The sequence below is a fragment of the Ruditapes philippinarum genome, unplaced genomic scaffold, assembly GCF_026571515.1.
Source record: "Ruditapes philippinarum isolate M1 unplaced genomic scaffold, ASM2657151v2 ctg154_1_1_1_1, whole genome shotgun sequence".
Lineage (NCBI taxonomy): Eukaryota > Metazoa > Mollusca > Bivalvia > Venerida > Veneridae > Ruditapes > Ruditapes philippinarum.
In genome coordinates, this window is record NW_026861602.1 from 20,067 (window position 1) to 48,023 (window position 27,957).

The following is a 27,957-nucleotide window of genomic DNA, read 5'->3' on the forward strand; positions in this document are numbered from 1 at the left end:
TGACGCAAGAGGTATAAGATTGGTCGATGTTTGAAACAAACGGCTTTCTGTTGAAAGACACTTTTGGATAAAATGCTAACGTGTAGTTCAGCAAATATCTTAAGCATATTCTCTTGAATTGAATTAAATATTTCAATTTATTCTTAACATTTATTTTAAAAGATTGGCAACAAATGAATAACAATTTGTTGTTATTGTCAAATTTTAAATTTTGAAGCTTGCCAAAACTGACTATTGCTATTCCAGCAGAAATGGAACAATTTTCCAATTAAATAGATCCATTTCCTACGTTGAATCATTATAACAGATTTGGCTGGTGGTTACGTCGGCTTTTAATAATTATAAGGATTTAGAAAATTTGTCTGGTTTTGATATATTACATGTACTATATACTAAAAGTATTTTGAGTATTTTGAGCATTTTCTTTAAAAAAAAACCAGTAAAATTAACTAAGATCGCAGTATCAGGTAGCTTCTATGGAGTTGGGGTAATTGAAAACTAGACCCTAGAATTTGAAAGATATTCAAGTCTCTATGTAATATGGGACTAAATGAGCCTCTTAGATTTCAGTTCTAGTCAGCAGTCAGGATTCCTTCCGGTAAGTATCAAATACTGAATCTGAAAAGTATTTTGCCTTAATGGACAATTGTTATCCTAGAATTACTTGATCATAAAAGCGATGATTTTCACCTCTATTTAAAATTTATTTTTGGCAACGTTTTTCCTTCATTATTTATATTAGCTTCGCAAAATAGCCTCGGTGAAGCTGCGGTGCTGCCAAAGAAATTATGTCGGTGTTAACCGAGCATTTAAGAATGCATAAGTTATTGCTGCTGCTGCTGCTGCTGCTGCTGCTGTTGTTGTTGTTGTTGATGATACCGTATGCGGAAACTCCACAAACAAAACGAGTAAACCAAGATGTCTAGTATCAAACTAGGATTACTCTAATCAATAAGTAGTCTTTCTCTAGAAATAACAAGTTCAATTTTCGAATGATAAAACTGTCTGATTCATTTAAAGGATGAGGCATAGACTAATTGAATATTAGAATTCTAATAGGCAAAATCGCTGTCGTCGTTCAGATGTTTAAATGTTACTGTTTTCTCTTGCATCCTCGTGATAAAACGCCTGCGTATCTGATTTCAGAACCATTAAATATCTTGAGACAGTACATAATACGACAGTCTTGATGGATGTTAAGTATTAACAGTGATGGAATTTAATTATCAATTGCATTTTTATATCCGATAGCTGCATCTTTTTTGTCTCTAACTTGTGAGCACTTAAAACTCAGTAAAGTCACCGGCACTGTAACAAAATACCCTTCACAAAGTACTTTAATATCTACGGCACTAAAACCAGCTACATACCTACAACTATATTCCTTTAAATAATAAAAAGCAAAAACATAAATTTACTGTACTTTAAAGAAAAACATTATAATGAAGAAAAAAATCTTTAACGTTTTCCTACACTATGAAAACATACTTTTACATTTTCCTGAATTGTTTGCACTTTAAAACCGTATATTTACATCCCGCACTATAAAAACGCATTATTTTCATTTTCCTGCATTTTGAACAAGTAAAGGGCCTACATTTAAATGTTCCTGCACTGCACTTTAAAAAGTATTTTAACATTTCCCTAACTGGTAATAGCAGGTCTGTCTGACATTCGCCTTTTTTCACTAAATGGTCACCTGGGTCTGTTGAAGCCAGCATTTAAGTATTGGTACATAATGCCAGCGCGTATATGTAATTGAGGATGAATTCCACTAACGGCCATACTCTTGATTATTAATGTGTCTCGTGCTCAGTTCAGAAAAAAATTATTTTAGATTGTCGTTTATTTAATGGTCTTGAAAACTTAAAAACGAGTAAATTTGAATCAGAATGAAAAAAGGGAATTTAAAGTCGATCGCTTTTCACGTAAATTTAATCATGTTTTTGTAGTTCTGAAGATTTGAGGAGAAAATCGGTTAACGCTCGTGATACAATTACGATTACATTAAAATACACATATTTCATTAAAGGCACATTATGCCTCAGAAACGAATAAAATTTTCATTCTTTAGAGAGGGCAATCGAAAGTTTCGTAACAGTAAAAAAACGGTTTAAGTGCATGTTAGATGCTTAGTACCAGATAAGAAAGTTTTTGTAAAAAAATAATATAAACAAAGTAGTATATTGACTTCCATACAAAATACTAAATCATTTTAATTGTACTAGATTGTACTAGATATTAACCGAAGCAATCAAATAACGGGAATCGGCCAATTTGTACTTTTTTTCGAAACTATTATGGGGCACCAGAAATGAAAAGCTTTTGATAAAAGTAAAAGCATACTTGAGCATAATGAGTCTTTAACCAAACCAAAAGTGTTAGCCTTTGCCATCTGTATAGAGTCACGCCAGCCTGCACAAGGAAGCCCAAATTTTGTATTTTGCTACGGAATTCCCTTAATCTTTGCTTGTATTTTTTAAAATTCAAAGATTGGCAAATTCAGTAGGTTAAGGGTTAGTGTTGAACATGAAACATAACGAACATTTTTTTTTCATTTCTCTTCTCTCGTTATAATCATAGTTATTACGTTAGTGACATATAAAAAGCATTTATGTCTTCCTGACTCTCATGTTTGACAGCGTGACAAGTTAATGTTCACAGACCAACTTAATCAATGTTAATCTACAAAATGTAGCCACAGCTACGGCTTCTGTAGACACATCAAGAAAAAAATCCAAGCACTAGAAAATATCAATTAATTATTTATGACTTTATTAGTACTATTAATATTATTAATTAACATGTACACATTATAAAGCAAAATTTTGGTACTGAAAATAGCATGTAGAAAACCTACACATTTCTTGAAATACATGTATATGATTATATTTAGAACCGGAAGCCGTACATTTCCCGTTGAAATTGGAGTAGGATACCGCTAGAATGCAGAAAGTGTAATTTGTGTCAGTATAGTGTAGGCGACGAATTCCATTACCTTTTAGAATATGCATCACTTGAAATTGAAGGAAAAGGAAGAAGTATTAAGAATCTAGAGCCTGGATTTTATTGATGCCTAAGTACATTGCACTTTAAACATGGTATTAATATGAAATATGGTTTTGCCAGATGTACAAAATATGTATTTTATGTCAAAAATGATCTATTATGTATACGTAATCAGTCTTAGTATTAGTATTTTGACTGCTACATATTCTGGCCTCGTCTGTTTTGCATGTTTATATTGTTACTTTGCAAATGAAATTTCTGAAGTAGTTTAAACATTGTTTGCTGTATTGTGATTGCAAAGTGTTATTATTCAGTTATATATTTAAAGCTCTCAAAATATCTGATTTTTTTACACCAAAATTGCACGGCGAAATCTCAAAGTGCCCGTGTTTATGTCAATAATGCACCATAAGGCTTAACGACAAAGTACCCTCGAAAACCAATCATTTCAGTATTTAAAGTCGATTTAAATCAGTACATATTCCCGAATAAAAAAAAATTCTATCATCGCAAGAAAATACAACTGATTGATTTAATACTTCGGGTCATTTTTTGGTTTTCTGTTAATCGGTTATTAATGAAGTCCCTCTCTTAATATCGGAAAATTGATTTTATTTTTCAAAAAAATCTATGCACAGTTACGCTAATTCTAAATTTCTTTTCCTGTGTTATGTATAAGAAGCCTTGTTATGTCTTGGCACTGGATTATATTATGGACACTTGCTGGTCTGCTAATAGCAAAAGGTCTGTTAGTATTAAATGCACAGCACCAAATATACTTTACTTATACTTTAATTGCTCATTCAACTATACCCAACAATATAAGTTTTCTTTTGTCAAGTGTTAATCTTTATAACAGTTCATCAGTTTTCGTATTCTTCCGCTCCTTGCTTATAATGCAATATTCTTTATATATGGAAGAAATATGGGAAATATGTAAACAAAGAACATGCTGGAAAAAATAAGACTTTAAGATGTAGCAATATTTTGATTTATTAATGCCATCACTGGCTGTAAAAACCTAACAAGAAACACTTGTGAGAAGAATAAATTTCAGAAATTGATGTTAAAATAATTACAGCTCTCAATGATTTTGTGTCATTCATGATTGGCGCTATCTCGTAAATGTTAACTAGATATTCTGATTGCTTCTACACGATGTTGTCTGTATACAGGAAACAACAAAACCTTGTTTATTAAGTTTATGTGCTAATCATGAAGGATAGGGGGTGACAATGTAAATGTATGAACAAGAACACAGATCGAGGGGGGGGGGGGGGGGGTGAAGGAATGCCACAGAATGCCAGAAACCCTACCAGTTGCCCTGTGTCATTATGGTAATTAGATTAAACACTATATCATTATTTGTAAATATAACAGAGATAGGCTGATTTTTCTTTATTTAATATCAAGTGAAATCTAAATTTGATTTTATTCTAAAGACTCAATGGCGTTAGGATACACTGATATCACGTGACTGAAGAGCGCTCAGCTGGTGGTTTGGTTGTGAAGTTTTAAGGAAATTTTTATTTCACTATTTAGATCCTCTTTCCATTTTATTTTTGTACTTTATATTTGAAATTTGTTTTTAATATTCACATTATTGTATTCTGTTATTTATTTATTTATTTTTTAAGCAGGATTTATTTTACTGCACATGTCATACAGCCCATAAAAACACGATGCACTAGGCTTAATTATATAAAGAATACCCGTTTATGATTAATAGATAAATAATGAATAATTTGCAGCAGCGGTGTATATCGATAATATAAACGTCAATATTGTCCAATGAAATTCGATGCGTCAAATGTGCAGTATCATTAAAAAAATTATGAATGTGATGAAGTAGTGTAAACACTGCAAAGTTAAACTATGATATGAGCACCGGGCAATTCTAAAGTTGCTAAAAATATACAGAACAAAAAATGTTAAAATCACCATATGAGCCGCGTCACGACAAAACCAACGTAATGGGTTTGCGACCAGCATGGATCCAGACCAGCCTGCGCATCCGCGCAGTCTGATCAGGATCCATGCTGTTCGCTATCAGTTTCTCTACTTGTTATAGGGTTTGTAAGCGAACAGCATGGATCCTGATCAGACTGCGCGGATGCGCAGGCTGGTCTGGATCCATGCTGGTCGCAAACCCATTATCTTGGTTTTGTCATGACACGGCTTATATATCTACAGATATGTATCAAACGTCTCTCTAAGCTGTGACGTGAAATGTTCAATCAACTCATCCTTTGATGAAATAGTCTAGAAATCCTTCACAACAATTTTAATGAGATTTTCTTTGGTAATGAACATTGTCATGAAAATTGAGAACGTCAGAAGAAACGAGTCGCATAAATGTAATTTTAAGAATATTTAGCTATCTGGATAAAATATCTGAAGAATCTTCTATTGCGAATCTAGATTAAAATCGTGAGAAAGTGAAAAACAGAGTAAATTATCCCAAAGACTTCTAATAAAATCGGGAAAAAGAGAAAGGATTTTAAAAAAGAAGTAAATTGAATTAAATTGCTCAAAGGATATATTGAATTATAAATAAGTTTTGTCTTGCATTACAATAGTATGGAAGCAATATCAATTTTCAAGAAAATATATTACAAGAGTCTCCAAGTTGCCGAGATATAATGTTTGATTTTAATTAAGAAATAAATACATAGGTTTGGCGAATGAGGAAGAAGCGTTTCTTTACCTCGCCAGATTCCGAACCCTAATTATTCAATATCGACCCATTTCGGGAAACATCGTAATAAACCGGAAGCCACTTTCGCCTTTTTCGACAGTACTCATAATACATGTTTAAGTACATTTTTTGTCACGTGGGATTTCTTTCCAATGTGACGCCATTATTTGAAGAAAAAAATCCAATATGGCGACTCCGATATAGATGTTCATTAGGGTCCGTAATCCTCAAGACGGAAATAACGGCAGAATACACTAATAGAATTACATCTCGGCTGTCGTATGCATCGGTAATTGACGTTTTCTTTGAGATTCTAAATAATTAAATTGAAGAAAATAAGTAATTTCTTTCAGATGAAATGGATGACAATCTGAAATGTTTGTTGATGATTCACGTTCATATCAACAAATGAGCATAAATCAAGAGTTGAATAACGTCAATGAGAAAAAAATATTCTGAAGTTGATCAAATTTCGACAAGATGTAATATCTGTTTGCTATTTATCCTGTCACTTGTCTCAATTTCGGCCCGATAACAAGGTGCCGTATATTTTTACTGATCTACGGCACTTGATCACGTGGTATGCATGTTTGCCGGACTACTTTTCAAGAAAAAATATAAAAACTGTCGTTAAATCTTCTGTGTGTAGAATAACGAATTTTGGAAACGTTGATAAAACTTTGTTTGTTTATTTTATTTCACTCTATAATTTTTCAAGCGAAATAAAAATTATTTAAAGTGAAATAAATGTAAAACTTAACTGTTTGCGACATTTTAGAATAGCGTACTTGATTTGATTGTTTTGCACGTGCTGTTTAGCGCTACATTGTGACGTGACATAAACAATACTTTAAACGTCTGTACAGCGTTAACGACTGAATAAAAGATATTGATATTCGAATTAATTTTCTTAGTTAGACCATTTTCTTTCATTCTAGATAGTTTTTACAACAAAATTCGACAAAAAATTGTTTTTATTTATCACATTTTTCAAACAAAATGGCGCCCTCAATGTGAAAATACACGGGGAGATAATAAGAACGGCGAGTGCATTGGTGTAGAAAAAGTAGGGCCTTCTTTGTTTATATAGAAACATTTCCGATAGTGTGATTAAAGGTTGTTTGCCTAATAAAATTCTTTAAAAAAAACGGTGACAGGATAAATAGAATAATAGATTGGTGCCGTGGATGGAGAAAGTTTATCTGGCTCTGCTTCGGAATTTATTGGGTTCGCCTTCGGCTCACCCAATAAATTCCTCCGCCTCGCCAGATAAACTTTCTCAATCCACGGCACCAACCTATTATTCTCTATATATTGTGTAGAATTTTAAACATAATATATCCAATTTGTGTGAAGTCAAACAATATTTATTTATATTTACAAAGACACTGTGTAATAATTATCAATATTTTCTTAAGTAGGTTGCCAATTAAATTGCCGTCAAATTAAAAATTAGGTTGCCGTCATGGTTGAAAATTAATTTGCCGTCACGGTTGAAAATTAAGTTGTCGATACGTTCGACCATTGCGTTGTCGTCATGGCTGAAAAACAAGTTACAGTCAAGGTTGACAATTAATGTACCGTCATGGTTAGAAATATTAAGTTGCCGTCACGGTTGAAGATAAGTTGTCGTCTCGGTTGAAGATAAGTTGTCGTCTCGGTTGACAACAAAGTTACCGTCAAGATTGACAACTAATTTAACGCCATATTTGACAATAAAGTTACCGGCAAGGTTGACAATAAAGTTACCGGAAAGGTTGACAATATAGTTGCCGGCAAGGTTGACTATAAAGTTACCGGAAAGGTTGACAATAAAGTTACCGGCAAGGTTGACTATAAAGTTACCGGAAAGGTTGACAATAAAGTTACCGGCAAGGTTGACAATAAAGTTACCGGCAAGGTTGACTATAAAGTTACCGGCAAGGTTGACAATAAAGTTACCGGCAAGGTTGACAATAAAGTTACCGGAAAGGTTGACAATAAATTAAAGTTGCCGGCAAGGTTGGCTATAAAGTTACCGGCAAGGTTGACTATAAAGTTACCGGCAAGGTTGACAATAAAGTTACCGGCAAGGTTGACAATAAAGTTACCGGCAAGGTTGACAATAAAGTTACCGGCAAGGTTGACAAGAAATTAAAGTTGCCGGCAAGATTGACTATAAAGTTACCGGAAAGGTTTACTATAGTTGCCGGCAAGGTTGACAATAAAGTTACCGGCAAGATTGACTATAAAGTTACCGGCAAGGTTGACAATAAAGTTACCGGCAACGTTGACAATAAAGTTACCGGCAAGGTTGACAATAAAGTTACCGGCAACGTTGACAATAAAGTTACCGGCAACGTTGACAATAAAGTTACCGGCAACGTTGACAATAAAGTTACCGGCAACGTTGAAAATAAAGTTACCGGCAAGGTTGACTATAAACTTAAAGTTATCAGCAATGTTGACAATAGGGTTACAGGCAAGGTTGGCAATAAAGTTGACGGCAAGGTTGACAATGAAGTTTCTGAAAAAAGTTGATAATGAAGTTGAATTTCCATCTAGAAAATGCACACGAAATGCCGATGATGATAGTCTATGAAGAGGTTTAGATCCGTTGGCAGAATTCGTTCCTGTACATTGATCATTTTATGCCCCAGAAATGAAAAAAAAAAAAAAAAAAAAAAAAAAAAAAAACAATCTGTCTTACAAACAAGGCCAAACATGAGTTGTTTTATAATGTTTAAATACTGAGTTTAGGGCATGTTAGATGCTTATTACCTGAAAAAAGTATTACTGAATGTAAGATTATTTATGATTAAAGTATCAAAATGTTAACAAAGTAGTATTTTGACTTCCATACAAAATACTTAAATTCTATAACCGTACTAACTGCAAAAAAGCAACAAAAGCAAAAGATTGTTTAGGTAGTTGGTTTATAAATAACTTTTTGAAAATATAACAGTACACCAAAAATAAAAAGCTTTTAAAAATAAGAATAAAATCATTTCCGGAGCATAATGGGCCTTTCAATACACTGAAAACTTCCAAATCAATTTAGCAAGATGAAAGCAAATGATTATATAAAAATATATTATAAAGATGTTTGGATACATTTGGTTTATACTTCAATTCAGACACTAACAAAATATGTTGAGTTTATTGATACAAAAAGGCTAGGGAATTTCAGCATCTAACTCAATTCTATGTCTATGGCAATTTTCAAAATTAAATTCTAGAAAGAAGTGTATGACACACTAACTTTTACTTAGAAGATTAACATCAAACTAAATTGCATTTCAATTCTTGGTTCTAAACATTAACCTCTAATGTATTTAATGCGAGGCTTGTCTTTCATCATTTCCATTTTAGCCATGACTTGTCAAGTTCTAATTTGTTATAATTCCGTCATTGTTCTTGAAAATTTTACACAGGAAAACGCATGCTTTTTTATTTCGAATAAATTGCATTTTGTATCATTTAAAACATTTAGAAGTGTTTCTTGATGCCTTGAGGAGTCATTCTGGGGATCGTATGAAAATATTTCAGAAATCTTTCAACATAAATTACCATAAAAGCCATCATTGTTGTAAAACATTTCAAAAGATGGCATCCCCATAGCGGCAATAAACCTTGAAGCAATTAATGTTTATTAGCAGATGGAAGACGAAAATGTCAGGAAGAAAAAGCTATATGTCAAATATTATGTAAACCTTTCGAAGTTCAAATTAGCAATAAATCTTTTTTTTATTTATGACAATACTAATCGATTATTGTTGTTACGATTGAACTCATCGTACTCAAAAGGTCATGATCGTACTTATCGTATCCGGAATTTCATTATTATTTACTTATCCGTAAGTTTATGATAGTACATGTACTTATCATATCCGGACGTTCGTTATCGTACTTACTGATCCGAAAATTTATGATTGTACTTACTGATCCGAAGATTTATGATCGTACTTACTGATCCGAAGATTTATGATTGTACTTACTGATCCGAAGATTTATGATCGTACTTACTGATCCGAAGGTTTATGATTGTACTTACTGATCCGAAGATTTATGATCGTACTTACTGATTCGAAGGTTTATGATCGAACTTATCGTATCTTGTTTTATAATCGTTCTGTAATTCACATATTATTTTCATTGTCATAGTTCAGAGAAAGACTTAAGTACAGTGACTTCAAGATCATTTAGAAACTTTCATCTTTAATTCTTTTCTTTAATTTGTGTTGTAAAAATATCAAGTTGATTGACTTAATCGAAACAAACCGAAGCGATAATAAGGTATATAGTTATATCATTAAGTGAAATAACTAAGTAAAGAAGGTATAGAAGAATAAAGAACAAGAAGAGTAAAAGGAAACGGAAAAAGAAAAGGGAAAGAAGAGGACAAAAGAAGAAAAAGGAGAGAAGAAGATGAGAAGAAGAAGAAAAAAGGAGAAAGGAAAAAGAAAAGGAAAGAAGAAGAAAACGGATGATAGAAGAAGTAGAAGAATAAGAAAAAGGAGAAAAAAGTTTAAGATAAAAATGATAAACAAAAAGAGAAAAAAAATAGGACGAATTTGTTATTGGGAAGAATAAAAATAAGAAACTATAAACATGACACGGTCAAAGCGCCCCCTTTAATGCAGCATATTACAGTTGATATGACATTTTCGTTTTTGTCTGAGATCTGTAAATTATTTATAACATATAATATTTCTACATTTCCTGTATACATTTCACATAAGAGTATCTGGTTTGTGAGTTATAATGAATGTACAGGTTTCCGCATTACGACATATATGGAACAATTTTTTCAGCCTTATAATTAAATAAAATGCATTAAAATGTATTTGAAATGTTTTCGGCTCAATCATGCTTTCCTGGTGAACTTTTGTGAGATTAAAAAAAAATTCACACGACAAAATCACTGATATTACGAAATGGTCAGATGTTTTATGAAAACAGATGAGCCGCGTCACGACAAAACCAACATAATGGGTTTGCGATCAGCATGGATCCAGACCAGCTTGCGCATCCGCGCAGTCTGATCAGGATCCATGCTGTTCGCTTACAAACCCTATTACAAGTAGAGAAACTGATAGCGAACAGCATGGATCCTGATTAGTCTGCGCGGATGCGCAGGCTGGTCTGGATCCATGCTGGTCGCAAACGCACTATGTCTGTTTTGTCGTGACGCGGCTCAAATATGGAATCACAGCGTACGACTATCTTAGATTCATTTAAAATGATGGGTGTAAAAATTATGTTTTAATTTTAGAAATATTCAACATATTAATTCAACATATTAATTCATATGGTATAAGGGATAATCATGATAAATTGTAATTATTTCAAGGACATCAGAAAACAGGACGGCTGATCTTTGTTCGAGTTGCCGTTGACGATTAAAGTAAAGCAAAGGCCGAGAGCGAGCAAAAGCCCCAACGCTAGTGACAACATTTCCAGCAAGCAATCAGAAGATGCATCTTTCTTTAGAATAAAACGAAATCTAATAAAGTCTAGCTGTTGAAAACCTAGTCATTAGAAATTCTCAAACATCTACATTGAGAGGTTTTGTTGTTTTTTGTTGGTGCTGTTTTTTTTTTCGTCCCACCGACACTGTTATTGCCATATGGCGACTTCAAAGCTTTACTGGTAAAGGAACCAACCATCCGTGCATTATCCAGGCACAAGTTTGCCTACATTGAGGTAGTGATTAAAGGTTTATTGTGTAACATAATGTGGTATGATACCTTTTAACAGACATTACTCCTCGTAACATAATAAAAATAATAAAATAGCAGAAAATGTTAAAAGATCGTTATGTGTTGATAAATACGAAAAAGCAGATTTTTATATAAAGGGGGGCTCAAAAGTTTGCAAAGAGAAATAAATATATGACGAACGGAATGTGCACCATTATGGTCGTTAGCCAATTTGCTGAAGCTAAACAACATTACAGAATAAATTCTTGATTGAATCGCTTTCAAGTTAAATCTAACGGTTCCTGTCTAGGGGTTTCTTATACACAGAGGAAATAAACACAGTCTTTCTGAATAAGAAAAGTTTGATCAATTTTGTCTGCGACTTTTGAAAGTAATGCGGAAGCAATGTCATTCTGTCATTCTGTATTGATATTGTAGAGGTGACAAAGGTCGAGCTTTCAAATATCTCAAAAAGTTTTAAAATATTATCAACGACAACAAAAATAACCAAAGCACATAAGGCGCTGAATTTGTTTGGGTAAGGTGAAGGTTGTGAGATTATAAACCAATTTGTTTTTGCCACCAATACTTTCCAGTGTTTTAACTGTAGTAAATTGGCTATAAGACTAATTGCAACACTGATATTCAATTCAATGTTTATTTGACTTAAAAAATGAAAAAAAAAAAATGAGTTGCCTCAACTGGGATTTGAACTCCAGAACTTTCGATTCCTAAGCGATCGTGCAAACCCCTCGGTCACGGTGAAGTTATATGTTAACGGCCTGAAGAAAACCATATTATTATAAATTAGGGTTTGTAACTTTAACACAGATGTTAATAATCATGGAGCTTACTTTAAGCATGTATATCTATAAATAGAAATCTTCGACCATTCGGGAACTATTTTGCTTGAAAATTAATGCGCCTGTCAAATTTGACAATCTTTACGCAGTGATCTCCCCTTAATTTTTCGGCATTAGTGTACATATAAAGGGAAGTAACCGCTTCAAAAAAGCGGACTACTTTCGGCATTTGCAATTAACAGCATTAGGGTCTGAAATTTCGTTACCATTATTTGTTTGGTCTGACGACCCAAACAAATAAAAATTAATATCTAGCTCTTAGTGTTATTGTTTTGGCTGACAAAATGCCGTAGTTCTGCCTGTAAGAGAGGTACTCGGACTTTTTCAAGGAATCAATGTAAGAAAAAGTATAATATGTTTTAAAATATTGTATATAAGATTCCAAGCGTCAGTAGGGGACAAAGTTATACGCCTGCACAAGAAACATGCTATTATGTTAATGGGCAAGACTGTAAGTCAGTTTTGGTGTTGTTTTTTTCAGTTTGAATTTACACCCTGATATTAAACCAAAATGTTGTTAAAGAATTGGGCGTCTATCTCCTGATAACGCCCAAACATGAAATTAAGGAAACTATTAATTTTTTTTTTACTCTGGACTCGTTTTTAAAGAGAAATAAGAAATATTCCATAGAGGAAAGCATATTGTTTGTAAGAAATATTACCCTCCGTAAGTTAGGGATGTTGTAACTGCAACTCTGAATTTTGATCTATCTTTAATACCAGAGCAGAGTAAGGATTACACAACAAAACAGATTGTGATGTTACACTTAAAATATAGTCCCCGAACAAAATGAGAATCAACCGACATCTATTTTATTTTAATGCTCCTCGTTGGCGTTGTCTTCCTGTTCCATTAAAAAATTTGAACTCAGCCAGAATTAATTTTCGGATCTTTTATACGCCTATAAAACAAACATAAAAATCATGATGCTTTAGATGTAGACCGTTTCTCTAATCTTTAAGAAAAAATATCGTAAATGTGTCAATTGTCAATGAAAAGTCCATTCGAAAGGCAGAGAACTTACTTAAATAAAATTTGCTCCTGCAAAACCGCAATAAAATTAGACAAAACTGTTTCTTATATGTGTTTGAATTTCGTAATGATAGATACTGGATACATGTAAAAACATTAATTTAAAGCAATGCGGTGAATGATAGGAATGCCGATGGCCTTTCGTTTACTTGAAATAAATTCACTACTCCTGTAATTTTCAGTCTTTTTAAAAATTTACCAGTGCAGACCAAGATCACCTGTCTGATCATGGACTGCACTGTACGTTATTCAGTAAATACATTACGTTGTATATTGAAATTTTCCGTTAAAAAGGAAATTGGTTTCGTCCAGACTGCATTTAAATTAACAATACGTAATCACAGAAAAAGGGTTGTAAAAATGATGAAAAGTATTCGTTAATGATATTTTCCATGCAAATAGCATAAATGCTATTCAAGCATATGATATTATGCGCATGCGTTTCAATGACATTTCCCGAGTTGCCTATATTGTATCAAATATATTACAAGAATTTCAGCGATATTTTCCAAATAGACTGTATTATATTCAAATATATGTGCACAGATTTCAATTATCGGAAGATAATGATTTTTTTCCACTTGTTACACGTAATTTTCTTTCTCCGAATATTTCAAGCGAATAACCTTTTGATGATGTGAAATTATTTTAGAATTCTACTTTAGACAACCTTGTTATACACTTGTAATCCTTTATGTAACTGATTTGGAGCCCTCTCGGCTAGCAGATCAAATTAAATGTACAAATGAAGTATTATAAACGAGAAGAAATAAGAGAATAAGATCTGCTGACATTATAAACGTAAATCAGAAAGCAACATGCGCTGAAATAATTTCGTTAGAGCAGAAATACTGTCTTGATTTGCTTCAATGAGAAATATCTTCAGAATTTTAACGTCAGATGTAAATATGAAATAATGAACCCGAATCAATAACTTGCAGTCGGTGATGACCTGATTTGGACCAAAATTCGGCGAATGACGCAGACATTTTTTTCTCGATGTTGAAATTCGATATTTAACGTCAATCAAGAAAAGACAACAAAAAAGGGGTGTCAGTATTTCAGACATTCTCCTCAACAGACTTTCACTAATAATTAGATTATATTATATAAGCCTTACAATTCAAATTTACTTTAACGCTTATATAAACCTTACAACCTTACAATTCATTTTTACTTAAACGCTTAAATGAGCCCTATTATTCATTTGCCGTAAAGCTTTTTCATTAAGCCTTACAATTCATTAACTAAAACGCTATTATAAGTCATACAATTCAGTAACTAAAACGCTTTTATAAGCTTTACAATTCAGTAACTAAAACGCTTATATAAGCCTAACAATTCACTTTCTGTATCGCTTATAAAAGTTACCGTAACGCTTTAATAGGCCTTACAATTAATTAACTAAAACGCTTATATAAGTCTTACAATTCAATTACTTATGCTTATTTAAGCCGTACAGTTTATTGTAACGCTTATATAAGCCCTATATACATCTTATTGTAATGCCTTTATAAGCCTTGCATTTTGCTGTAACGCTTTGAGCCAAAGTAAAGTTATGCTGTGTCTGCTTAACATGAGATTTTGTAAAATGTTATTTGAATCAGAGATACAGACGAGTTTAGGTTGTTTCTATAATCTAATAAGAATGCTATGTCTGAAGATAACAAGAAAATAAAACGGATTTGATTCTGTATCTAAAGTGAAAAAAACTGTAGGTGCATTTATAAAAGCTCTTTGTCCATAAGTTATATTTTTGTATTAAGATAATCATATTTTCTGAAAGCGAAAGAGTTGCTAAACCGGTAAAAAATGGTACATTTGATGAAGTCAGCTTCTTTATTTTCGATTTTTTTCTACATCGCTATGTTTGCGTTATACAAATGTCCTGTTTTGAAATTGAAACTTAAAATAATACAATTAAATTAAGATTCTATTAAAAGCGAAATGTGTCTGGTATGACGTCATGGGCATGACCTTTGAACTATAGCTCCATATAATGGCCTTTATTGAATTTGAACTGTAACTTGTAGACAAAGCCATTTCGGAAGTAAAATTTGAAAATATGTTTGTTTTTAATAATTCACACAGTTGTGAACAAGCTTTAACGAATCTGTATTTCATACTGAATGTGTTCGGTGATTGAAATGGAGGCGAATGGGCAAATTCGTTTATCAAAAAAAATCTACTATTACTCAAATCATCAAAACAGACATCCTTAAATCAACAGACTGCGATTTTGCTGTATTTTTAGTTCAACAAGGTCAACAATATGTTAACATCTCGAGATACCGTTGTTTTACTTGTCCAGGAAATTTATAGGAGTTGCTAATGTAATTTTGTCATTTGTCAACCACAAGCCTACTTGTCTTCTACCGAGTTCTGCTGCTAATTTGACCGAAATGAGCCGCGTCACGACAAAACCAACATAATGGGTTTGCGACCAGCATGGGTCCAGACCAGCATGCGCATCCGCGCAGTCTGATCAGGATCCATGCTGTTCGATATCAGTTTCTCTACTTGTAATAGAGTTGTAAGCGAACAGCATGGATCCTGATCAGACTGTGCGGATGCGCAGGCTGGTCTGGACCCATGCTGGTCGCAAACCCATTATGTTGGTTTTGTCGTGACGCGGCTCAAATGTACCCTTTTCCTCCACTATACTTTCCTCTTACACTTGGAATGGACCCTAAATATTTCAAATATATGCAAAGCGGACTTAACCATAAGTCACTGATAATTGCAAGCAGGAAAAGATGAATGCAACATTTGTATTCAAATTGTGATTGAGTAGGTCGTATTCTTGAATTAAACAGTTTATTATAAAGAATGGCTATTACTTTATTATCGCCGTGACAAATGTTTCCGGTCTTGCACTGTGAGGAAATACTGCTCAATTTACCGATAATTGGCGGCAGACGCGGGCCAAATGTATCGCTAAATCAAGCCTAATTTTGTCGGTTCAATAAACACACGTCAATCTTACACGGTCTATAGAGACTGGGACATATTACGGCACTCCATTTTACACAGACTCTCCAATTTTCTCTAATAATGAACATCGAAAAAAGTTTTGGATTTGACAGCGTTCTTTCCGTATATGGCGTTCAAAACATTTATTTTCATGTTTCAAACAGAATGTCATGCCAATATATTAATAATTGATAAAGATATTTGACGACAGGAATTTATTCATGTTCTATTATGTTACAATTGTAGAGAAAATTTGCTGCTCAAAAGAACATATTTGCCTTCTTTTTTCAAAATTGTTATAATTAATAATTTCGTTTTCTACCTATAAAACCTAATATAATCAGAAATATGGGCATAGCAAAAGCATACGTGATTGTAACATGGCTCGGTATATGTCCGCGTAAAACACAGAAATCCAAACGTGAATTTCCAGCAATGCCATACCAAAGAAGTCAACATTGTACCAAATCGTTCTTCTTCCCATTGGTTGCGCCCAGAATCTGGCTCTCTTTCCGTTATGTCTTACGAGATACACTATTAATTTAGTTCGTTTTAGCCGAAAGCGATTAACTTGGCTTCAAAATTGAAGTATACAGGAGTTCTTGCCATTTGTTTCTTTATTTTTTTTGTTAGAAAGAGCAAGATTGATGGATTGCTCGGGGTACAAACTTATGGTACCCAGAAATGCTGATTGACCTTTTTTTAACATGAACGACCTATCTGTCAAAATAAATGTCAGATTTTATGAAAGTTTTACCGTAGATAACAGAAAATATACAAACAATCGTATAACAATAATGGTAAAGTTCTAAAATGATCACCAAAAAGCCAGTTGTTAAAGGAATTAAGCATTTTACTTTTTATAAGAAAAAAGGCCATTTTTTCATTTTTGATTTCTGAATTTAAAACTTAGTTCCAGAAAGATTGGAAACTATGTGAAGCAGCGTCTACTTTATGAACTTGCAAAGGACATTTTACCAGATAAAATCGTTAACCTGATAAAATTATTGACCAGATAAAAGGAGTGAAATTTATCACTTTGCTAAAGACAGTTTTATTTTATATGTCAACACGAACAAGGTTTGTAAGTTGTTTAAAATAATCCTACTGGTTTTTTTGTAATGAATTTGCACTGCTTGGATTTTGGAACTGTCCATTAAATGTTTAAGGGATTTCAATATCAAAATACAAACGTTTCAAATAAAAAAAAACAGAGCCTAGTCCAACTCTATGCTTATAAAGGTTAGTCACTCTTGGTTCCAACTTATGTTGCTTTATGTCTAAGTAATGAATACAGTTCAGTTTGTTTGGTTGTGCTTTTTACAATGGTATAGAGCCACTTTAACAATACAAAAAATTCGTGTCACATTAAAGGTTTCATGATCACTGCCGTATGAGCACATCTGCGGATGTTTCTTAATTCAAAATAATACCATTACATGTTTAAATATTGAATTTTACTTAAGCCGGTGCTAGGGGGCGTTGACGGTAGCTTGCACCTTCCAGTACTGTCAATTAACATGCTCAGTCAAAATAAGCCTGCAACAGTTACAATTTTGCCGTTTTAGAGATTATATTTCTCTCTATTTTACTAACATTTATGATTTCTAAAAGTGCTTGTGAAAATATGACAACCGATATTCAGATTTTCGAATGCTATTTACTTAAGCCAGTCAATATTTTAGATTAATTAAATATCACGTTTCAAATTTAAGGTCTTCATGCGATAAGAAAATGTGTAAGCCTACAACTCCGTAATTTAAAGTTAAAAAAAAAGAAATCCCCGTAAAAAATTTTAATTAAATAATTTTATGGGTTTTCAAGGGAGGATATTTTGTCCACGTGGAATAAAATTAGGCTTTTTGTATGCTCCATAATTATAAAAGTCTTACTGGGTTAAAGGGCCGTGGAGAAATCATAGGGTTTCTTTAAAGGTTTTCTCTAGTAGGAAGAAAACCTATGTTTTGAATTCTGGAAAAATTAATTATTTTAATTCCCAATTTTGGGGGTTAAAAGTTTGGTAAAGTTCAGATTTTTTAGGAAAAATTGGGTTTTTTTTTCTAAACGATTTATTATAAAAACCCCTAGATTTTAATCCTCGTGGAGAAAAAAAATTTTTTTAAACCCCAAATTTTTAAACCCCAAATACGTAGGACTTACAAAGTCCTATGTAGGAGTTATAAACTCCTAATTAGGCTTTTTTTACCTCCTACGTAGGAGTTACAAAGTCCTACGTAGGAGTTATCTTTTTTTATAGAACATGTTAAATCAATTAACATTAAATTTTATGCAATTAATATAGTCAATGGTAGGATATTATGTCATCGTGCACATGCAAAATGCTCCCTATCGGACTATTATTGTCCAATGCATGCCAATAATTATAATGTATCGCTCTGACTCGGGCTAGCGGCAAGGGCGCGTGCGAAACATGCATAGCGTTCTTTGCAGTGTTTTTTCTCTTAATTAGGAAGAGGCCTTAGTCTCTTGATTCTTGGAAAAAGTATATTTAAATTGCTAATTTGGGAAGTAAAAAGCTGGTGTTAGTTCAGATTTCTAGGAAAATTACATGAATTTAAAACGAATTTCCATTGATAGGTCTCTGTTCTATATGGTGAAAAAATCACTGCTTTGGAAAGGTAAAGTACAGAAATCTTTTTTAAACAAAATCAGTATGAAAAAGTGCATTCAAGTGAAAAAAAGAAACGCATTTAATGAATAAAGCCTTCTGAGGTTTAAGAGACTTTGGCATTCTTGAAAAACATCTTAGGTCCTTATCCTTATGGAATACCAGGCATTTGTCCTTATGGAATACCAGGTAATTATCCTTATGGAATACCAGGTAATTGTCATTATGGAATACCAGGTAATTGTCGTTATGGAAAACTAGATTATTGTCCTTATGGAATACCAGGTAATTGTCCTTATGGAATACTAGGTTATTGTCCTTATGAAATACCAGGTAATTATTCTTATGGAATACTAGGTAATTGTCCTTATGGAATAATAGGTTATTGTCCTTATGGAATACTAGGTAATTGTCCTTATGGAATACCAGGTAATTGTCCTTATGGAATACTAGGTTATTGTCCTTATGGAATACCAGGTAATTGTCCTTATGGAATACCAGGTAATTGTCCTTATGGAATACTAGGTTATTGTCCTTATGGAATACCAGGTAATTGTCCTTATGGAATACTAGGTAATTGTCCTTATGGAATACTAGGTTATTGTCCTAATGGAATACCAGGTTATTGTCCTTATGGGAATTCAGCGTGTTACCATTTTGGATTGCAACATTCAATGTTATTATCTTGAAAGAATACCAGCGGGGTGTTTCCATGCAATACTAGATTATAGTCTATATGGTATAACAGGTTATATTCATGGAATGTCATAACATTTTCTCAGTGGAATAAATGTCGTTATTATCAGTCTGATACTACAGGTTATCTCCTTTTTGGGATATTAGCTTATTTCCTTTATTTTTGAAATTGAGAAAAGTACTCCTGGACAAAAAATTTTTTTTTTCTCTCTCTCTCCAAGAAGTTGATAGTGTTTATTATCTTAACGTTACCATATGCTCCGTTAGACACCCTACTTGTGAGATCATTTGTTAGATTCAAGATGAATGATGCTCAGACTCCTACAATACGTAAGTTGTACTCATTGTGATGGCAATATACAGTTGATAAAACTGATTCCACCAACAGGAATATTTATTACCCTCGGCGATTAGGTCATAAAGCTAAATCTTCATAAGTATAATTCAGTATTACAAATACATTTCTACTAAAGTGACATCATCTACAAGACTATAATTTAGAAGCAAAAAAAATTCTTGACCTAATTGCACTAATATCTTTGAATACGTGGACCATACTGGTTATGTGTATGCAAACGCGGAGAACGTAAAGATAGACTTAGAGCTAAAAAGACCGAAAAGATCTTCTTAATTTTCTTGCTGGTTAGATATTTAGCTACCAAAATAATTATCTTGGTTTCAATACAGATACACTACCAATATAAAAAGACAGAATTGTTTAAAATGTGTCGGGTATGGTGGCACAAAAGTGCACTTCTTTATATCTCGTTCCAACTACATTATTATCTACTTCCCATAAGATATTATCTCTTTCCCACGACATGAACATCTTAATAAAAAGAGATAATTTCTCGAGGGAATGAGAAATTATCTCGAGGGAACGGGAAATTATCCCATGGCAACGAGAAAAATGAAGAAGTTCACAGCTCACCTCTGTGACACCATAGTCGAGACATTTTATATAAATAAATCATATTTGCGTACAATTTATTGGGATATTTTACAGACAACACATCATTATATTTTTACAATAGGTCGCGATATAGCTTTTGTAAGTTATTGTACATTACCATTTACAAAATGTTGGGACAATTTAGTCGAGATAATTATTTAAACATATTTATATCTCTGCTCTAGTTGTTGAAACACTTAAATACATATTATTTATTTTTCTGTTTAAATTATGTTGTGATATTTCATATAAAAATAACATTTATTACAAGATGAACTATGTGAGTATACAAAATTATTGTTATAACTTGTCCGTATAATTTGTATAAAAAATGCATTACTGTAACAAGTATTGACAAATATCTACACACATAAAATTACTGTCCAGAAGGTGTCGGTGAAGTTTGAATGAAAATTGCATTACCGTTACAATTAGTGCGGAGTATCTTTATACAAGTAAAAATACTGTTTAAAAGGTATAAGGAAACATTAATTTAAAAAAAAAGTAACTATGTGTCATGATACTTTTCTATGAATGATCGAAGTCTTGGTTTTTTTTGGTACCAGGTAGTCAACTATATTATTTTAAATATTGCTATATTATACAATTGTATAAGAAATATTTAAATAAATCAAAAAATGTTCATTATTTTCTTTTTTAATCATCATAAATTTTGAAATTTTAGTTTTAATTGTCTAAATAGTAAAACATAATAATTATGTTACTACTTAATTATTAAGTAGTCAACTGCAAATTCTATAATTCCCTTTAATATACCAACGTTTCGGCTGAACAGCCTTCTCTTCTTTAGTGTACATACATAAATAAACAGGAAATTATGTCAGCGTCACATGACGTCAGTAGTTTTAATTGTGTTAATTTAAACGGAACGTTACATAAACTTTAAAACTATTCGCAAGAAATAAAAACCTTGTTAGAAAGAAGTTCATATTGAATGTAAGAATTTTGACTCAAATAAAACTGAATTAAAATGGTCATCTTTTATTTAAAATAAACAACGTTAAATAAATTTTTGACCATCATTTAAAATAAGCTTATAAAATTAATAAGAGTGAAACTTATATAACTGTTTTCTTCTGCAAAATAGGGAAAATGCAGGAATAACATTATATTATAATTTTATATAGAGATCAAGAAATAGTTATTTTTGAAATACCTGCTAACAGTTGCATCCACATAAACGTTGTTATAGTAACACAACACATGTTTTCTAGAATTCCTTCTGTAAGTCTACCCAACTAACTAACCAACAAGTTACTGGGCAGTCTATCAAATTAAAACACAAGATAACACAACGAAAGTTCTTCTTCAGAGTAAAACATCCCGTTTAATAAAATAAATTTTGTTTTAATATAAAACAAAGCGGTATGGAAATTAATTATTATAAAGAAAAGAATAAGCGTTGCTATGAAAGAATCCTCAAGTTAGTGAAACAATCTTGACTCGGCTGGTCTATAACACTCCCGCCGCTAGATGTCATTCTTGTATTGATCAGTATTCAATAAAGTAACGTTCCAAACTGAAATAAGCCCCTGTAACACATAGAATTACTGTCTTATATACATATACGTCGTACATTTTATTGCGATTTTTTTTGCTCAATTACCCTTTGTCAATTCTATATAGAATCCAGAAAATTAGCCAGGACATGTCCGATAGAAAGATTTCTAATAGAGCTTACAATATCATGTACAACATTAATAAGTCGAGTCATGATTCCTTGAACAATGTTATAGTATTCAGTTCTGTTTAGAAAATCATTTGGAACCAAATTCTAGTCTCAAAATAATTAATTTCAGAGGAAAGTCGTGTTGTTGTTAAAGCGTTTTTGTTTTTTCACTTGTTCTTTTTTCCCCGATAATTAAAGTTAAATTTAAAAAAAGAAATCGTTTTAAATAGAATTTCTGTTCTTAGTTCAAATCATTTTATGAATGAGAAAAAAAAATCTTTGCTCTCATTACACGTAATCTTTTTAAAGGTCGATTAGATACAGACGCTGGTCCCCAATCGGAACATCTCGGCTATAATTGTCAATAATAATTGACGAAAATGGTCGAAAAGTTGCGATTGGCTGAACCCTATATATGCTTCGAACAAAGATATGGACGTGAAATTATTTAATATAACAGAAGGACAACGGTTCGATCAGGCGACCACTCGGTTCGCTCTGGCGATCACTCGGTTCGCTCTGGCGACCACTCGGTTTGCTCTGGCGACCACTCCGTTCGTTCTGTCGACCACTCGGTTCGCTCTGGCGACCACTCGATTTGCTCTGGCGGCCACTCGGCCGACCACTCGGTTCGTTCTGTCGACCATTCGGTTCGCTCAGGCGACCACTCGGTTCGATCAGGCGACCACTTGACTCGATCAGGCGACCGCTTTCTGTTTAAAATGATGAGAATTAATCCCATTTAGGCGAAGTAAAGTCTGCTTTCATAATAAAGGCTGGAAAGTTTCTAAAATGATCTTTATATTGTCGGAATGATTAACAATTCCAGAAAATAATACAATAGTTGAACCGATGTTGGATTTTTTGTTACCGAGGAATGTAAATGTACATTTAATGTTTCTAATAAAAGCTGTGACATCATGTACGTGTGGCAACAACTAGAATCGTTCAGTTCTAAAAAAACCTGTATATGAAAATGTATTCTATTAAAGAAATAAATAACAGGTTTCAACATCATCTCAGAAGTTCACGTATTTAATGAGACTCCGATGAAATTCCTAAATGATATCAATACTCAATAAAAATAAACTCTTAACAAGTTTTAAGCACTTTCGTTTTTAATAACAATCAAAAGAAGCAGAATCCCACAAGTACAATTACAAAATATCTTAAATGGGCTGTCGTTCAATCTTAACCTAACCATACATCATTATCAGGAAAATATTCCAAAAAAGTACTTCCGGGAAGGGGAACAGTGCAGATCAGTATCACGTGACACGGATGTGCCGATTGACATTGGCCTGCACTGGTCACATGGGTAGAATTAGTGGTCACCAGTTTTTTCTCTCATTTTTCATTAAAGGCCCATGATGCCTAAGATATGCTATCAATCTTATTTCTTAAAAAAAACGTTTTATTTTGGTATCTGGTTACAATTTCAAAAAAAAAACAACAACAACAACACTTATTTGCCATATAGATGAACTATCTGTAAATAATAGTGAATTGTTTACATTTTGCTCCTTTTATGACACATTACTGCTATGCTAATTTCTCCATTTGTTTAACATCAAGCATGCTCTATATCCATCATTAAACATTTTAAACACATGTTTGACATTTCTAATAATTAAGAAAAAATTGGATTTCTGGGCAAAATGTGCCTTTAAAATGAGCATGAATCGGGAGGGGGCGTGCTGCTTTAAAGTGCATTTATTGATACATCATAAGCTTGCTGTATCATTGAATATTATAACACATACATGAAACGTACGATGACCTTTCCATAGATATTGATACACGTTGGGATGGCCTGGAACCTGACTACACAGTAATACGCGTGGTAAAGTAGTTCGCTATACGTATAATTGACTACAACATACTGCTGTTAAAATTATAAAGGCTCTCAAATTACGGTCATTAAAGGTGAAATCACTTGTCAGTAATTATAGGACGTAATAAATCACAAAGTATTGATAGAAAAAAAAGCGAATGTGACATCAATATGTGACAATAGGTTTACTGATACAAAATTATAAAAAAAAATTCTTTGTACAATAAATCAAGCTCAGATTGAAAAATAAAAGATAGATACATTAAAAAACTGGGCTTTATTACATAGATGAAAAACTTCAAATACAAATGTATTTCACAAAATAAACAATATATATCACAAAATAGTATTCATGAGATGAAAGTAATGTGTTTTTACACTTGTTTTGAAATTGATTTTAATGTCGATACTAGTCGGAGCGATAACCCCAACACTAAATCACAGATATTTAAAATATTGACCCACTTAAACAAAATTCAAAGACTGCATGAGTACCGCTCAAGCCGGTGCTAGGGGTCGTGCGGGATGTTGCACTTTTTCATTACCCCTCATGTACAGACTAATGCAAACCGATTCTGCAATTTCCAAATATTTTTGTTGCGATTAATGCTTCCGAAGGGTCACTCTTTCCCCAGATGTTTACGGAGCACTACAAAAGTTATTCATGGAACTGGAAACTGGTTCTGAGGTATCCAAAACATGTACAACGGTAGATAAAGTCAACTCTATATTCTAAAAGTAAGAAATAACCGGAAAATCAGAATAAATTAGTTACTTTTAAATTTTATGTTAAATTTATTTTTTTGTAGATATTTTAACAATTTCTTCAAAATCTTTCCCCAAGTCAGTGGCCAATGGTCAAGACATCTAACTACCTTATGGAAGTTAAGTAAAACAAAAATTGAGGTAGTATTTGTTAACAAAAAGATAGGGTTATTAGACACACATTAAAAAGGTTACCAAATTAAAAAAATATCATCGGCGTCTGTCTTGCCCCCCCCCCCCCCCCCCCCCCCCATTCACTAGGGACTATTTGCTTGTTTGTTGAAAAACAAAGTTAAAACATTTATCAAATGTCAGGGTAATCTATGCGTCGGGGTTATCCACCCAACAGTACAGTTTGCATGATACGTTCTTTAAAGAGAGATGTTCGCAGCGGTCTCTTCAACATGACGAACTGATTGTGAAGCCATTTTCAGTGAACGACAGTATTTAGCTATTACATAGAGTTGAAATCGGTCGAGTTGACATTGATTTCCTTAAATAAAGTGTGCTTCTTACTTCCCATATGAGCCGTGTCATGACAAAACCAACATAATGGGTTTGCGACCAGCATGGATCCAGACCAGCCTGCGCATCCGCGCAGTCTGATCAGGATCCATGCTGTTCGCTATCAGTTTCTCTACTTGTTATAGGGTTTGTAAGCGAACAGCATCGATCCTGATCAGACTGCGCAGGCTGGTCTGGATCCATGCCGCAAACGCATTACGTTGGTTTTGTCATGACACGGCTCATATATCTTTTCCGGCAAATCATTCCACCTTGTCAAAAAGTTGTATCTTAAATTTGGATTGAATCAGAAAGTGAGCTGCTTTGATAAATTTCAAATGATAAGTTTACGCTCATTTCTATTCGTATTGAAATAAAATCATGTAAATCACGCATTTTGTATCATTCCTAGCCAAATATTAACTGGTTATGTAAATATGGTGTTCTTTCAATCGAAATTTATTTTCTTTATCGCTTGCAAAGTAAGCAAAATTAACTCATTTTTCTCATTTAAGGCAAACGCATTTTTTTTTATTTGGAAACGCATTTCTTCTTTGGAGACCATGTTTCATGGAGTGCAAACACTAGTCGGAATCAAGATTCCATTATATCGGTCTTATCAACACATGGTTTTGCGGATGTTGCAATATTTCAACATTTTAATAATCACATGTAATTGTTGAATTCCCCTGAAGCCGGTGCTAGGGAGGGGGCGGGGACGGTAGCTTGCGTTTGCCCCTACCGTCCATAATCAGACTCAGTGTTTGCAACATTTTCAGTTTTGCTGTGTTCGACATTTTTTAAGGTTTGTTAAGCGTCGTTCCGCGTAATATCTGGAAATCAGAGTGAATTAAAATCCTACTTTCTCCGTTGATATGTAATATTATTATAAACTGTCATGTTGCAGGGCATCGAAAATCTATATGGTATGATAGAAACTGGGAAGACAGACAAGTTCCTTATAACAGAAATCATTATAATTTCTTTAACAACAGTCATCTTTAAAGAAAGTGCAATTATTTTAAAACCATTATCACAAATTTCAGCTACAATGTACTTTAAGCTATAAAGTACCCTCCGTAAATTATTACAGGAGCGAGCGGGAATCTGCGTCACCGACCTTGCATAAGTATGCTAGATATTCCATAAAAGACAGTCCCTGAAATCAGTTACCATAGAAACAAGATTTCTATCAAACGTATAGCAGTAGACTTACACTTAAACCTGCTAACTTTTGTGATTTGCATTGCTTTGAATTTGGAACAGTCCATTCAAATTTTAAGGGAATTCAATATCAAAATACAATGTAGTATCAAGCCTCGTCAGTTTGAATGTGCAAGCTTGCCTAAGCCTATATTCAGACACGGATCTTGGGTGCCATACTGGTAGTTAACTTTTGGTTCCAGCAGGTTGAAAAATAGTTACAAAGTAATACCTTAAAAATATATGACTAAATACAATAATTTCCGACTGTGCATCGACATGTGGACTTTTGCAGGATATAATAATCATGCACTTAGGCTAAAAACAAGCCTTGTCCCTGGTTACTTTTGCACAAGACAAACAAAATCCCATTTTTACTAATTACTAACATTTTTTTTAGCATATATCCCTTCCAACTTTGTTATGAAAATATTACAAACACTTCTACTTCTTTTGTGTAATATTATTTTATTTAATCTTAAAACTTTCAGAAATGATCAAGAAAGCAAAACAATAAATGTTAATTAACTTCTGTAGAGAACGTGAAAGACTAGAAGATTTGTTACTTCTTATACTAATAACCTGAGAGGTATTTATCATATAGCTCCATATTTATTTACCAGCTCCATATTTATTTACCATTTCTATGTTGATAATTAATATATCACACATGATTAAAGGGACTCCACTGAGGTTTTTTTTTTGACATGATGTGACTGGAAATACTTCTCCAAGATTTGTATATCATTTGATGTTGATCAGGACCAATAACTTGTGTGCAAATTTTCAGATTAATACCCAACTCCATTTTTCCAGAATAATCAATTTTATTGTGCAAAAGGAGCCAAATTGAAAAGTGTTACAAAGAATCACACAAAAAATTGATATTCACTTTAATTCTGTGCATACTTTTTACTCTCCTTTGCATATTTTTCCATTTTAATTGCTTATGTTGAGATATCAATTATATATTTTTTTATGCTTTTTGACCTTAGTGGAGTTCCTTTAAAACATCACAAATACATCTAAAAACAAGAATGTCGAACGACACATATACCCCCCTTTCTAGCCATTGACTCACATAATTGGTAATTTTGTTACAGAAACTTGCCAAAAATGGGTACATGGAAGTGTTCAATTATGGAAAAAAGAAAAATAATGAAGACTTTGTGATGAAAAGTTTTTAAGATAATGAGATATTTAAGGCCCCTGTGACCTAGAACTTTGAACTAGTGACCCAAAATTGATAGGGGTCATTTAATAGTATTACCAATCAATACTACAAATATGAAGACTTTGTGATAAATGGTTTTCAAAATAATAAGCGGAAACCAAACTGACATTCAAGAACCCTGTGAACTTTATCTTTGACTTACTCACCCAAAAATCAATAGGTTCAATTACTTGTGATAAAAAATCTTCAAGAT

At 32.9% G+C, this 27,957-nt stretch overlaps 1 protein-coding gene across 1 annotated transcript in view; it reads right to left on the bottom strand.

Moving 5' to 3' along the window:
• Positions 1–22,001, bottom strand: part of LOC132716279 (neuronal acetylcholine receptor subunit alpha-10-like) — a 42,036-nt gene extending 20,035 nt beyond the window's left edge. Inside the window, exon 1 of the mRNA XM_060699514.1 lies at positions 21,712–22,001. Within this exon, the coding sequence (XP_060555497.1) occupies positions 21,712–21,760 (49 nt within the window). The 5' untranslated portion in view covers positions 21,761–22,001. The remainder of the gene's footprint in view (positions 1–21,711) is intronic.
• Positions 22,002–27,957: the final 5,956 nt, after the last annotated feature.